This window comes from Cardiocondyla obscurior, linkage group LG01 (assembly GCF_019399895.1).
Source record: "Cardiocondyla obscurior isolate alpha-2009 linkage group LG01, Cobs3.1, whole genome shotgun sequence".
In the NCBI taxonomy this organism is placed as follows: domain Eukaryota; kingdom Metazoa; phylum Arthropoda; class Insecta; order Hymenoptera; family Formicidae; genus Cardiocondyla; species Cardiocondyla obscurior.
In genome coordinates this window covers 679,516-694,402 of record NC_091864.1, presented here as the reverse complement: position 1 = coordinate 694,402, position 14,887 = coordinate 679,516, and the positions used below count along the sequence as shown (strand labels likewise).

General features: G+C 33.3%; 2 protein-coding genes across 2 annotated transcripts; one reads left to right on the top strand and one right to left on the bottom strand.

The window, feature by feature from the left end:
• The first annotated feature begins 681 nt into the window (after positions 1–681).
• Positions 682–3,135, top strand: LOC139101415 (very long chain fatty acid elongase 1-like). The gene is made up of 4 exons (XM_070654552.1): positions 682–1,199; positions 1,666–1,934; positions 2,252–2,554; positions 2,822–3,135. Exons 1-4 carry the CDS (start codon positions 1,157–1,159, stop codon positions 2,987–2,989), a joined length of 783 nt encoding a protein of 260 aa, XP_070510653.1. The 5' UTR covers positions 682–1,156; the 3' UTR covers positions 2,990–3,135.
• Positions 3,136–4,720: 1,585 nt separating this feature from the next.
• Positions 4,721–9,294, bottom strand: LOC139101409 (very long chain fatty acid elongase AAEL008004-like). The gene is made up of 4 exons (XM_070654539.1): positions 6,481–9,294; positions 5,939–6,216; positions 5,345–5,647; positions 4,721–5,253 (listed from the first exon to the last, which is right to left on the bottom strand). Exons 1-4 carry the CDS (start codon positions 6,524–6,526, stop codon positions 5,080–5,082), a joined length of 801 nt encoding a protein of 266 aa, XP_070510640.1. The 5' UTR covers positions 6,527–9,294; the 3' UTR covers positions 4,721–5,079.
• Between the last annotated feature and the right edge of the window lie 5,593 nt (positions 9,295–14,887).

The following is a 14,887-nucleotide window of genomic DNA, read 5'->3' as shown; positions in this document are numbered from 1 at the left end:
CTTGACTACGGAAAAAGAAGCGGACTCGTATAATAAAAAGTACTGATCACGTAAATCTATTTAATAAAATTAACACGCGCGTGTTAAGCAGAGTTAATAAATGGTGAGAGTGGCCGTAACAGCACTCATTAAAATAATTATTAAATAGAAATATTGCTGCGATCTCGTATTAAATAATTAAGTGCCCATTTACTAACTCGTTGAAATTAAAAAAGTTGGGATTACGTACGTAAAAAGCCTAAATGCTTGTTTTCTTTTTACAGTTTTTTAATGTATTTTTTTTTTTCATTAGAAACACGTTAATAGGTAATGATTTTATACGTCAATACATGAATATGCTTCAGTATCATAATTCATGAAAGTATAATGCTGGATTTAATTGCAACGTATACTTGAATTTCATGATGATCAAGAGTTTTACTAAAGCGAGTGAGTTTGCACAAATACTTATTAAATAATTTAGAAGTATATGTTAAATAAAAAATGTTAAATTTAATTATCAATTCTATTTATTATCTACATTTTTAAGACTTAATTAATTTTATTACTTTTTATTATTAAATTTATATGAAATATGTCGCCAATAAAATAGAGATATTACCAATAAAATATGTCGCCAATAAAATAAGTAAACCTTTTAACATATTCTCTTATTAGAGAATAAGACCATGTACCGCCCGTACCTAAAAAAATTTATTTATAAAAAAAAAACAAAAAAAAAAGTATTATAAATAAAAATGTATACAAACTATCTTGATTTATTGTAAAAAAAATTTCTCCATTGAGTACTTCTTATAAAGTTCTCTTTTTATGAATTACAATGCTAATTGGAATGAAAATTGCATTGTTACAATTGATATAATTAACACACTCATACGTCATTGTAGTATATAATCATGAGCACTTATAGAGTTCATAAGGTTATACAGGAAACGTTCTTATAGGCCAAATCAAGAGCAAAGTACAAGGTAGCATTTACGATATAAATACAATGCGAGGACTAGATGACGATGCGTGCTAGATGATTGGGCACAATCAGTTCCGACTGTCACGGCCGCCGTGCAATATAACGAAACGATTAATACTAGTTAAATAGTGATATTTTGAAGTAAACAAAAGTTATAAATTAGAAAATTATTTATATCATATATCAGTTATGGAATCACAAGGGATATATCATTACTGGACGCAACAGATCGGTGAGAATCTTTGATGTTATTATTTGATGAACGCACGACAAATTATTAGCTATAATGCAATCAGACGTTAAAAAAATACTTCGGGATTAAATGTCTCTTCATTTGCGGGACTTCAAAGACAAGCGCGACGCGTGAAATAGACTTAACGTAATTAATTAAAATAAGTTTCAGTGATAAATATTAATAAAAAAAAAAAAATTACGCGAAACATTAGTGTTCTAAAGAATAAATTAACAAATAATCTTGCAGAGTTATAACTCACTTGCTAAGTTGGTCATGACTGTCTGTGTCGAATCAATTATGATTTAATTACTTACGAAATTAAATACTGATTAAAATATAGTGTTTCGTTAAAATCAATTTTGTTACAATAGTACAGTTTGTATTTTGTTTCATTTAATTAAGTGTATTTTAAATCATAATATACGCGTTTGAAAATATTTTCTAGCTATTAATCAATTTTTAGATCCTCGAATGGCCAATCTACCATTCATTTCTTCTTCCTATCAAGTTCCATGTATAATATTCGCGTACTTGTACTTTGTTCTTGGCTGTGGACCTCGATTTATGAAAAACAGGCCACCATACTCATTAAAAACGTTTATACAAGTGTACAATATCGTTCAAATTGTGGCAAATTCATGGTTAGTATACAAGCATATTGCTTACGGTATATTCTCGGTCAAATTAGTGTGCCCTGATTTTGATTATTCCGAGAATAATACATCAGCAAAGGTAAGAATTTACACGTAAGCCACTTCTTGAGAAAATATATGCGATCGACAGGTTTTTATTTTTAAGCAATACCGTAAAAAATAAATTATTTTCTATAATATTACACGTGTGTTAAAATCTCACAATAATAAGGTTTTTGAATTTTATCGAAAGCAAAAAAATTAATTAAATTAAAATTAAATTAAATAAAAAAATTAAAAGAAAAAAGCAATTTCTGTTAATAGCGTATAGTAGCATTTAAGAGCTTTTTATTCTGTAAATAGTGTCGTTTACAAAATAATACATCATAAATTAATAATGTCTAAATATGATTGTAGCTAGCTAAGTGCACGTATTATTTCTTTCTGCTGAAATTATTGGATTACGTCGAGACAGGCATATTTGTATTGAGAAAAAAGAACAATCAAGTATCCGCCTTGCATTTGTATCATCATGTATCTACTTTACTTTTAACATGGTTAGGCGTAAGATATTACGCTGTGACTGCCATGACAGTTGTAACTATAATCAACAGTTTCATACATGCCATAATGTACATGTACTATTTCCTAGCAGCCTGCGGACCAGATATTCAAAAAGCTGTTTTACCTATGAAACCATGGATAACTAAGTCACAAATGGTAAATTTTTTAAATTTATTTCCATATTTTTTTATCTCGCATAATTTAATTTCTCTTTACTAAATTTAATATATTGTAACCAATTAATCTCTCAATACTAAAAAAATATTTCGTAGTTTGTATTAATGTTCAATCCATTTTTATACATTTCTATATATTTTTAATATAATTGTATGAACTATTTAAAATTCAATATGCATTACATAAATGATAAACAGAAATATATATCAAATCGAAAATAATTTAATTAATTTGCGTAAATTTCAGATACAGTTCGTTATTCTAATCTTGTACGCATCGCAACAATTTGTAATACCAAATTGCACTGTCGTAAGTAACTGGGTCGTCCTGTTGTTTGTTGTAAATGTAGTAATTAATTTCTTCATGTTCCGTAATTTTTATAAAAAGACATACACGAAACTTAAAAAGACTTAATAAAAAAAAATAAATAACAAAATATTTCTGTATATTGAACTATCTAAATATTGTTAATTGTTAATATCAGTTTCGTTTATTACAAATTGTTTTTTCATTGTTCTCTTACACTGTTTAACAAAAAATAAATTAGTTTTAACATAAAACTTAATTGCTTCCTGCAAAATTTACTATAATATAATTTAGAAATTTAATAATATTAAAATTTAACATGGCTGTAAAAAATTCAATGCAAATAAATTTTGTTGTAAACGTGAAATATGTTATAAATAATTTACAATATAAAAGAACTCATCACAATTTACTCCTGTAGCAGAAACCTCCCTAAGCAGAAAATAATCTTTATCTTTATTGTATTATTAAATGTATTAGTTACTTATTAATAATCGTTATAAATATTATTAAAAAAAAAACTTTTTTGTTTTAATAAATTTAAAAAAGTATTACAACTTCAACAAGTAAAAATCGGTAAAGAAATTTAAATATACAAGAAATGCAGAAAGTATAGATATCTACGACTGTTACTTTTACTATTTACGGCAAACAGTATCGTAATTTCACTGTCAATTTAATCCGACCCTTATATTGTCGTTTATATAATATTAACTCTTTACAAAGTATATTACCCGATTTAATCGCAATCGGTAATGTGCACGACGTTCGGATAGTTGTAGAGTTCGACTAGATCGGTAAACTCTCGGCCGACAAACGTGATATATGTCGGTAGCACATACTTGATAGTTAATGTCAAACTTGGTGCATCAGGTATGTGACATTTTTGGTTTACAAAATTAATTGTTAATATCGCTTAACTACATTAATAATTTCTCTTAAAAAATCCTAATATATTTTAACTTGATATACTTTTACATTCTGATATTTAAAGCGAATACATATTAAAAAGAAAAAGGAATAGATAAAGTAACTTGCATTCCTTATCAATTATATTATTATTTGTAAGAAATAATAAGTAGATGTCCGAGAAACGTGTTGAAATTAAGTTTTAATAATCAAGATAATTTTTTAACCACGTGCAATAAACAACAAATGCAACTGATTGCTATTAAAAATCTCTTCTTAATTAATATTCTGTTTTTACGCGCGTACTTGCGTGTCAATTCACATTAGCACTCCCGTTTCGTTTCAAAATTCTGTCCGACCAATTTTATTTCAACGTCCATTGTTAAATGCTCTTTTCAAAATGTACGAGGCAACAAGAGCAAATTTCTACTTTACGCAATTTCGTTATTAATATGTTAAACAATCTAAAATTATACGATGTTAAATGTTAACTAATAAATACAAATTTATCATATTCAACAACAAATATATGTATGCAGCAAAGTGCAAACCTTTACATAAACATAGAATGGAGATAAATAAAAGTCATCACTAACGTAAGTAAATGACTTTGTAAAATTAAAATGAATTTCCGTTAAGCTTAAGAAATCCGAATAATTAATACTAAGTATAAATAGGGCAATACTTATTAGCCATTCACATTTAATTGTACAGAGTGTATGTGTATTTAAATTATTTAAACATAAACTTAAAAGCGTATAGTTTTATATATCTATTTAAGTGTTTCTCTCTTTCTTGTTACTTTAAGTCTTTATTAATTAGTGAAAAATAAAAGCTTATAATTATATATTTATTTTTAATTAACTTATTAAGGTAATATATTAATAACGTATGTAATATTATAGGTACTATTAAATACATATTAAGTGATTAAAATATTCATAACTTAAAAATAGCATTTATTTTATTTAAAATATGTAACATTCTTGAACAAAGTATTTACAAAATAGATTATAATAGCTGTTCAGAAGCTACAGCGATTAACTCCACGTTTTAACATTTTTTTAGTTTTAAATTAAAGTTTTTCTTTTTTTTATTTTTTTTTTATTTTTTTAAATTTTTTTTTTTGCGAAGTTAATCAATTTAGTGAATAGACGATTCACACGTCGATAAATATTTTAAATGAATATAATAATTAAAGGTATATTAAAAATTAAATATTATCAAAAAATATTTATTACTTAATTATTAATTTGATAAATTAATTATATCGTTTAAATAATACAATATTAATTCGTCTTTTTTTGCGTAGGTGTATAATTTTTCTTATAAAAATCATAAAATAAGTATAGAAATACAAATAAATTTCCAATAAAGAAAGGTAGTACAGATGTCCCCCGTGGTGTTTCACACTTAGGATTTGCGGTTTGCAACAGAAATATTATCATCAAGACAAATTGACCCTAATTTCATGTAAAAAAAAATAAAAGTATTAAAAACTGAAATGCCACAAACATGAATATAATTATTATAATTCATTATATTGATACTTGCCATCTGTAATTTAGTTAAAAATCGTTTAAACGGAGACAACATTGGTTGAAGATTCGGCTTCCATGCAGCGATGAAATAGTATATGTACATAATTACATGCACGGCGCAATTAAACATCGAGATAAACGTTGCCCTTTCATCCAAAACGTACTTTAAGTAATACCATAAAAATACCACATTAGATACATGATGATACACGTGCAAAGTGGAAACCTGATTTTGTTTCTTTCTCAACACGAATATGCAGGTTTCGACGTAATCAAAAAGTTTCAGAAAAATCAACCACCATACTATATCTATTAGCTGAAACAAAAATATTATATACAATGTATAAAGTATTGCAATTGATAAGATAATAGATACGCACCGTCCGCGTAAATATTAACGATAATAAGCTAAATATAAAAAAAATTAAAAGAACTTGATTAATCGTTCTTTGAAAAACTTATTATACAAAACGCGGAGAAATTATAAACGCGTATTACAAGCTAAAAATTAAATTTATTATTGTACTTATTGGCAAAAGTTCTATAAAGGCTTTTCAATAAATCTTTCGATTCGATAATACCATTATTAAATACTATAAAGTATTACTCTTATCGCATTCAGATCCAGTATTGTACGTTTCCCACATATAAATTGATATTTCGCAAGTACTGCACTCCAACCAGCGGTAAAATGTTCTTTCACAAACCATGCGTTTACCAGAATTTGAATTATGTCATAAATTAATACGAAGTTTCTCAAGTTATATGGCGGTCGATTTTTCATGTAACGAGGACCAGCGTAAAGAACAAAATATAAATATCCGAGAGTTATTAACATTAGTGGAAACACCGAGGATACGAAAAACCACTCACGAGTTTGTGGAACTGCAAAAATATAATATAAAATAAGATAACTTATCGCATATGAAATAAAATATTATTTGCCACATCTCTTTTCAATAAGATTTTTTGTGATCAGTACTTTCAAGTATACGATATTATAACGATTTTCTATTTTAATAACAAATGTACTATTCTTTTTTTTCTGATTATTTTAATAATTACACTAAATTTCTAAAGTAAAAAATAGCTACTATTATATATTAGAAACATGAATAAACTTAACAAGAAAAAAAAAGAATCACTCACCCGACAATTCATCGAACAAATAATTATACAGTTCTATTATCCCCATTGTAGAAAAAACGTAATCAGTGTCACAATAATATATAAATGTATTATCACAATACAAGAGAATATCAAACTTGTTAAACTTATTATATATATAGTAACTTGCTTTACTTTACTTATGATTCTATGGCTTTAATGATTCTCTTCGGAACGCTAAATCGATTCTGCCATATAACAATCACTGCCCTAGTATTTAAACCAACGAGCGATGAACTTCGAACTTAGAAATTAATGTAGTTCCGGCTTGAATGTAATTTCAGTAAAATCATTCTGCACTATTTTTTTTTACTATTTTGCAATAAAATTAATGGATAATAAAACAAAGTATAAACTAATTGCGAAATCTTCTCAACTAATTAACAAGAATAATTAAGAAGATGGGATAATTAATAAGTGTGATTACTAAGTATGATTACATAAATGAAGTTCGAAACAAAAATAACTTAATGGAGAACCGGTGCGTAGAAAATTATTACTAATATAAAATGCAGCAATAAAAAAGAAATTAATTTCGCAAGAAAGTATAAGAAATGTATCATTTAATAAAATTGAATTAATTGTTTTATTGCTCCACACATTTTGTACTACAGGATTAATATCAGTTTAATGTCATGAAATAAGAAATCTAACAGTTAAGTAACAGAAGCTACTAAATTTAGTTATTTTTAAATCGTTTTTTGTTAACATAAAAATTTATAAGTGTCACGGCTACTTGCGCCGTGTTAAACGTACATCATTTTTAAAAATAACTTTTCTCATATAATTTATTCAACTTGCTATTGAAATAATCAGTTTGTTTCTTGGTTTAATTATAATAATTTTAACATTAACAAGTTGTTAAAATTGATTTTTGCAATGTACTTATTATACGTTTGCATTCCGTGCTCTAGTTCTAAGTTTATTTAATATTTCCTTTTTACAACTTTGTTGTAAGTCTTTTAGCTTTGAGTTAAACAAATTTCGCGATGTACTTTTTAATGGGTTGAATGTATTAACTTTTTAAAGATTTTGTAGATTATAAGATATTAATTAGATATTTGAAAAGTTTGCTAATTTGCGTTAATATGTGCCGTTACGACGTCATGCTAATAAATACGCTTGAACCAAAAAGAAAAAAAGATATATAACGCAGACGTTGTTTTCCATACGCACGTAAATACATAATTGATAATGAAATAATTTACATATATTTGCGTGAATATATTACACTTGTACGTAATGCGAATACCTGCATATACAAGTATATCGACGTTACTTCCAAGAAGTATTGTTTTTTTCCAAAACTATTCAGTCGATCGAAGAAAATCAGTTCTACACTTAACATTTTTCTATAAAAAAATTTTTTATTGGTTGATATGTTAAATTTCACTCAAAGAAATTGAAATCGACAATCGTCGAACTGCGCTTCTTACAATTATACTTCAAATATTACTTCAAAAATTATATCGGCAATTCGCCAACTAACTACGCTTTATAATTTTCAATAAACGTTTAAATTTATACCTCGAACCAATATGCTCGCGACATATTTGCGGAATTCGCAACGTGAAACGTCGCCATGTGGATCGAATTTCCGCGTTCGCGCGCGATAAAAAAAAAAGAAAAAAAAAAAACATGCAAAATGTGAAAACTGAACTAGCGTGCAACCCGTTAGATTTCGATACTCATTTCCAGACGGGATTTTCGGATCCGTGAACACAGAATGTACGTACAACACGTCGAAATATTTTGTCAACCGGTTGCACGCTTCATGAGAATCTCTGTTGATTAATGCTGAAATATTCAGCTGGGAGAAGAAGAGAGAGAGAAAGAGAAATAGAGATAAAGAGAGAGAGAAAGCAGAGATCTCGCTGTGGCAATTGCCCGATTCATTTGGAATGTATTATTCGACACGATAAATTACGTGATAATTTAAATCTTAACGTATTGACACATTAATCGTCAAAAGATTTATCAATATTTTATTGTCCAACATAATGCATGATAAACTACATGCAGTAATTAATATTCTACAAATTCTCTTGCCTATTTTACTGCAGATAAAAAAGGCTTTTGTAAGTACTCATATAAAAGAGAGATTTTTCAAAGCTCTCCTTTTTTTTTTTTGGTCTGAAAAGATGGGACGAACGCTCGTTTTCTAAAAAAAGAAGGCTATCTATTTAAGCTGTCATTCAAAAGTCGGCCGAGTCCTTCAGGGCCTTCATCAAAAATTTCAATTTTCCTGCGGCTGTTACTTTTCATTACAACCCACACGTCTCTGCTTGCTCTCATCAAAATTATAGCCTCTCTAAGATCCGTTCGAGAAGACCGTAAACGTTTCCGCGTGCCCTCAGTATAAATCAAAGCTACACAGGCGTAACAAAAATTTTAGCGTATTATAGTTGTATAATAACGGCGCTTTTTTTTATTCAATTTGTAACTGACGTCAGAAATATCTTGCATATCAGCGTGACGTGTGGACGACTATCATGTATCAGCCGCGTTCCGAAAGGAAGCGAAGGTGAGGACGGGCGAAGTAGGGAACCAGGGGGATCGACGTAAGCGTTTTAAACGAGTGGGTTCGCGTCCGCGGCTTTTGTATCTCACGGTCTGTTATATCGTCGCGGCACATTGTGCCTCGCCGTGGGCATTGTCTCCGCTAACCAACGACGCGACAGTCGGCGTGGTGTCTGTCGGCGCCGGCGACAATGACAGCGCTTCCACGGCACAAGCCGCGCGTTATAGTTTAGTTTCCAATGTGCAAACGAGGAAACTCTGAAACCCCTTTACCCCTCCCTCCCCTCCACCTCCCCCGGCCGCCACAACCGCCGATTAATAAAACTCACTCGATGTTCATAATGAATGGCTGAGCGCATATTTCGATCGCGCGCACGCGGTTCATTGCGAGCGGATGCAATCGCGGCGTGCAATAGCACGACAGTTTTATGACACGGCGAAGTTCGAGCTATTCACGAGGACTGGGGGACCGTGTATTCGGCTAATTTTCGACCGGCCGAAACGGCACGACTTTCATCGCGAAGCCTCGTTCATTTCGGATACAACACATTTATTACTCCGCAACAGCGCAGTGCGAAGGTTCGTTTAATTATTCCTTTAATTAATACCACATGTCAAAAGGCGATTGCGATACCATCGTCGTGGAAAAAAAAAAAAATCTCACGCGCTAAATAAAAGGTCACGAATTTTTAACCGCAAACGATACGGCGCGCGCGTACGTCGCCGAATTTCCGAAACGAACGTTGGACTGCGGATAATCACGTGCGACCGTATCTTGATGCCCTAGTTCGTCGTCCCCGTGGCGCAGTCCGCGAGCGCAAACTCGATCGTATCATCGGAGATCCGCCGATAGATCACGTCCGTGAGACAGAAAACGATCGGCACGCATTGAGGACAGCAAGAGAAGGGTAGGGAGAGGGAGAAAGAGAAAAGAAAAAAAAAAAAGAAATAAAAAGAAGGAAATATCGAGAGGAGATCGAGAAGATTTATCTCCACCCCGAAAGGTTTGGATAGATTCATGAACCCTATCGATCGCCCGGCTAAGAAGAAAGGACGTAAAATATCCTTCTCGCTACGCACGTTGACAAAGAACCCCGTGCTCCGCGTGCAAAACGCGCGAGAATTCTGTTTAAGTATTAAGACCACGAAATTCAATTTCGTCATTTTTCTTTCGCGCTGCCCTACGTAATAACGCGACCGCGAAACAAAGCCAAGGGTCGTGGCGCGAGTGCGCGCGATACAGTTTCGCGTGCAGCAGAGTTTCAGGCACGCGAAAACAAAATTTGCGGCGAGGTACGTGCGATGGAATCGCCAAAGATCGATTAACTAAAATTTAGCAGTCTGAAAGTAAACTGCGAGCGAATAAATATCGAGTAAAGCTTCTACCCTCCAAATCTAATTTCCACGTTTTCTTTCGAATATCCGCTAAATCAGCCTGTCCATGGCTTTCTTGTTCGCTTTTCCTTCGTTCCTTCCAATTTTTCCGAGCATTGTCGGCATTCCTCGCGTCCGGGATACAGCACCGGCCATCCAAGATGCATGCACCGTGTTACACGGGGCAATACTTTACAGTTCGCCCTCCGCCCTGACCCTTGGGCCAGCATAAAGCACGGCTTACGAGTTGCAATTTCAAACTTTCGTGAAACAATCGGGTAGGCGAAAGGCACTCGCAGCGACAAACTCTATTGACGAGTGCGGTAAGACAAAAGTTGGAAACATTTTCGACGTGTTACATTAAAAAAAAAATCGATGAAGTTGATGAACGCTTTAAAACTGCAGAAGACACTTTCGCAGACATAAAAACCTTATTCGAGAGCGATGGAAGAAAAAAAAAAAAAAACTGTCGCAATAAAAAAGAAAATATCGAGCGCAAGAGTTACTAAAACGAACGACGAAGATAATGTTGAGTCGCGGACATTTTCTTAGAGATAAAAAAAAAACAAATAATATATTTTCACAAAAATCTAATGAAAATTATTAATCAAATCAAAATTAAAAAAAAATAAAAAATAGAAGCACCGAGTATTTCTGCGAGTGGCAATGAAATAAACACAATGTAAAGAGCCGCGCGTAATTCCACGGTTGATTAAACAAATTTTGCGCTCTTAGATATTGCGGGATCGCGAAAGTAAAAGAAGAGGAAGACGGAATCGATAGTTATAATAACGAGAAGAAGTTATCGTTAACGTTCGAAGGAATGGTAGCAAAACTTGGGCGCCAGACAGTTTCGAGTTCTTTCTGTCGAACGAGACTGTCAATCGCTTCGAAAAATTTAATTCAGAATCACCCTCATTCACCTCTCCCGTTCCAGTCGATCGGAAATCTCATTTTTGGATACGTGGCTGGATTGGCAGAAAACTTCAATTCGAATCGAGACACTTCTCCTCGCTACCGCGTCGCATTACGATTTGTGGCTGTCTACCTTTTTTCGCTCAATGCCTTCTATTTGTCTTCTCGATTCGAACTATCAGTACTGTCCATCGTAATCAATAAGCTGCGGAAATTGCCAATAACGTAATTGAAAAGAAATATAGATTCGACCGGCAAGAACTGCGATAACAGATTATGGATATAAAGATAACTTGCTGTCATGTTACTCATATATACAGCGCAGCTAACTTTGATTTAGCGAGAATCATTTTAAAGACAGCCTTTCCGATAAAATAAATCATTTATTCCTATCTATTAAAAATTGATGCGACGCCTAAATTATTATAGTTTTAATAATTTTAATATTTAATTAATATACCCAGGCAAAGACGGTCTTGGCGATTTTCGAGATCAAGAACGACTTGGTGGAAGTACCGTCTTTGTCTGGACATACGAATTAAATATTACAAGTAAAACTAACGAGAATAACGGATAGGTAACCGCGGGGAGCGAAGGGGAGCAGGGGGAGACGGGGTGAGAGCGAGCGCGGGCCTACGTGCCGCGCGCTAGGTATATTCCCCCACCACTCCCACTCTCGCTTTGTCCTTCTCCAGCGGTCGCGCGAGCACACACGTAACCTACGCGCTGTACAGTAAGCACGTGTTTCCGTACCGAAAGTAGTACGTATTAGCGTATTGAGTATTCAACGAAAACCCTCCCGGCACGATAATTATCTTCTCATTCTCCGTGTGAGGAGCACTTGAGGCTACGTCTTCTGTCTTTAATGTAAGCTACATCCTTACTTATTCGCTCATCTCTCTGAGGTGATCTTTCTATTTCAGAAGTGTTGTACAGTCTCGCGGAACTTTTTATTAATTATCTGGGCTTTTGTTGCAGGTGACCAGCGCGAGGACAAGGGTCAGAGTCTCCGAAAGAAAGCAAGCCACTTCAATAAGAGGTCTGATATTCTGAGAGAAAAAGGAGGCCTCGGAAAGACATCGTGCGTCGCCGGAGCAGCTCCACGGTAAGAATTATTTCTATTCTATTATTTCTCTGATAATAATTTTTCAATAAATATTAATATGAATGCTCCTACAATTTAATATTCATTTTTGTGTTACAGGATCTTGGTGTGCTCTACATCCCCGACATCCTGAGAGGAGGAGGAGGCCTCGGAAAGGCATCGGGCGTCGACGCAACAACTCGAAGGTAAGAATCACTTTGCCTTTACGTAAAATTAATAAAACGTGTAAAGAATTTTTTTTTCTTAACTGATTTAATTTATACAATGTCACTAATTTCCATTTGGTATTTTTTTTCTGTTGCAGATATTACCGCGCCGTTATCGCCGATATAAGTATTTATACGAACAGCAGCCGGTTCGTCGGTCGTTCGGGGCTGCCGATAGTTACCGGGCGTTTTTTTACGATTCTTTTTTATTCGGGAGTGTCGAAAAATTTTTTAAGTAATTTTCGCGATTGTAGCTTCACCCGGACGCGTTCGCGAGTTACTTGTGCGCGGAAGGATGGCTCGTCACGTCCCATCCGAGAGGATGAGCAGGCCAAGGAGGCATCCTGTATCAGCGGAGCAACTTATAGGTAAATATAAACTTTTTAAATAAAATCTTTATTAAATAAAGACTTTAATTTTTTTTTAAATTGATTTTATAAATAATTTATATGTCTACAATAATATATTTCTTTTTATGTTACAGCCAACAGCAGAATTCAACAACTCCGCTGCCATGCAGATTGGTAAGTCGCACCATTTTTTTTATTTATAATTTGCAATCGGGTGGGATGTCTTAAAAAAAATAGCGCGCGCATAATTTCTTCTAGTATTAAAAATTATCAAAATGTTAAATAGAATTTACTTTTGCGATAAAAATGAAAACCTCATCCATGAGGCACGCATCAAGAATGTAAATAGCAAATAGCGGAACTTTGTTGTTTAGATTAATTTTAACGCGACTTTATTTCAACATAAACTTCACTCGGCGCTTACTTCTCAAGTAAGTTTACGGTGAAAATTGAGAAGTTGTGCAAAATAACCTCCCTCGACAATTTCGCCGGAGGAAAATTGATTCCAAGTTCGTTAAAGAATTAAAAGTTTGGGAAATATTTTTTCGATAGATCGAAAGTTAGCGGCGTATGCGCGATGTGACGTGCACGCGAAATGAGAGGATATCCTTTCGCCGATTTCATATTTCAACTCGTATCACGCAGCACATATTTCTCTTTTACGTCGGTCCGCTATTTTCTTTCGATATAAATTATAGGCGCTATTAAGCTCGGCCGGCAGATAAAGTAAACGGGGCTCACAGATTTTCTCAATCTCGAGATCGCTTAATTTATCGATACACGGCGTTATCCAAATCGTCGTATTTTCTTAAACCTTTCCCGGCTTTCGATTTGACGAATATCTGGTTTGAAACATTCATTTTCAACCGTTGCCCCGCAACGGTGTCTCATCTAATATTGCTGGATGCGTCGTTGCATCCGGATGCAGTTGAAATCCACAACTACGTGACCGCGGTGCGACGGCACGAAAACGCTTCCCGAATGTCGGACCCCGACGGCGGACTTTTGCAAGCGAAATCCCTCGTATACTCCGCTTTATGGATAGCATTCCCCTGTATCTTCATAAATCTCATTTCCTAAAATACAACATCGTACCTCATGCACATTTCTAATAGAACCTACGGGTTGCTACGATGATTATCTCGAGTCGCCCTGCGGAACGAATCCGTTGGTTTCCTCCCAATTCTATTTGCAGTGTCTCGATGACATGTTTCCCGAGTACGAAGAAACCCTAGGAATTATGTAATCGAAAAGCTGAATTCATATTCGCGATGTAATCCCGATTAATTGAGTATTCGTTTTGTCAGGCATATTTCTCTTTCCGATGTAAACCATTGTCCTAACGACGAGGTAAAAAAAAAAAAAAAAAAAAAAACCGGTCAAAGAAACCGATATAATTCAGAAACGAATCCCCGATACGTGTCGCCTTTCCGTTCTTTAACGTGTCGCGGCAATTTCCGTTTCATCGTCTTCGACGTTCTTTCATAAAGAAAAGAGAGTCAAAAAGGAATGCATTGAGAAACAAGTCACGCAAGCAATCTGCATATATAAAGATTCTTCAACAAAATTAATTTATCGAGAAGAATTTTAATTATAAAATTAACATACATGATTAACGTATAACAATTACTAATAAAGAAAAAGAGTAAATATGTAACTCGTTCAAATTATAATTGAAAAATAAACTATTACAAAATATAAAAAATTAGACCGCGTGCATTAAAAAAAAATGCGTAACTATAAACGCGCCAATTGTTGTAGCGCAAAAAGTAGTTGTTTAAAACAGAAAGAGCAAATGTTAGAGAACTAACGTGCCAAGGGTCTATTCTTCGAAACCTCATGGCAATCTCCGCTTTATTGTTTTCGACGTCTTGGTACGGAACGAGAGTTAGAAGCGAAAGCGGAAAGAAAGAAGGGAA

Bases quoted from the DNA above. Each gene is read 5' to 3' on its own strand.
- LOC139101415 (XM_070654552.1), top strand. From the start codon at position 1,157: ATGGAATCACAAGGGATATATCATTACTGGACGCAACAGATCG. The intron at 1,200-1,665 runs GTGAGAATCTTT...ATCAATTTTTAG, and splicing joins TTACTGGACGCAACAGATCG to ATCCTCGAATGGCCAATCTA. The intron at 2,555-2,821 runs GTAAATTTTTTA...CGTAAATTTCAG, and splicing joins GGATAACTAAGTCACAAATG to ATACAGTTCGTTATTCTAAT.
- LOC139101409 (XM_070654539.1), bottom strand. From the start codon at position 6,526: ATGGGGATAATAGAACTGTATAATTATTTGTTCGATGAATTGTCGG. The intron at 5,648-5,938 runs GTAATACTTTAT...TTTTTGTTTCAG, and splicing joins TGGATCTGAATGCGATAAGA to CTAATAGATATAGTATGGTG. The intron at 5,254-5,344 runs GCAAGTATCAAT...ACATGAAATTAG, and splicing joins TTTTAACTAAATTACAGATG to GGTCAATTTGTCTTGATGAT.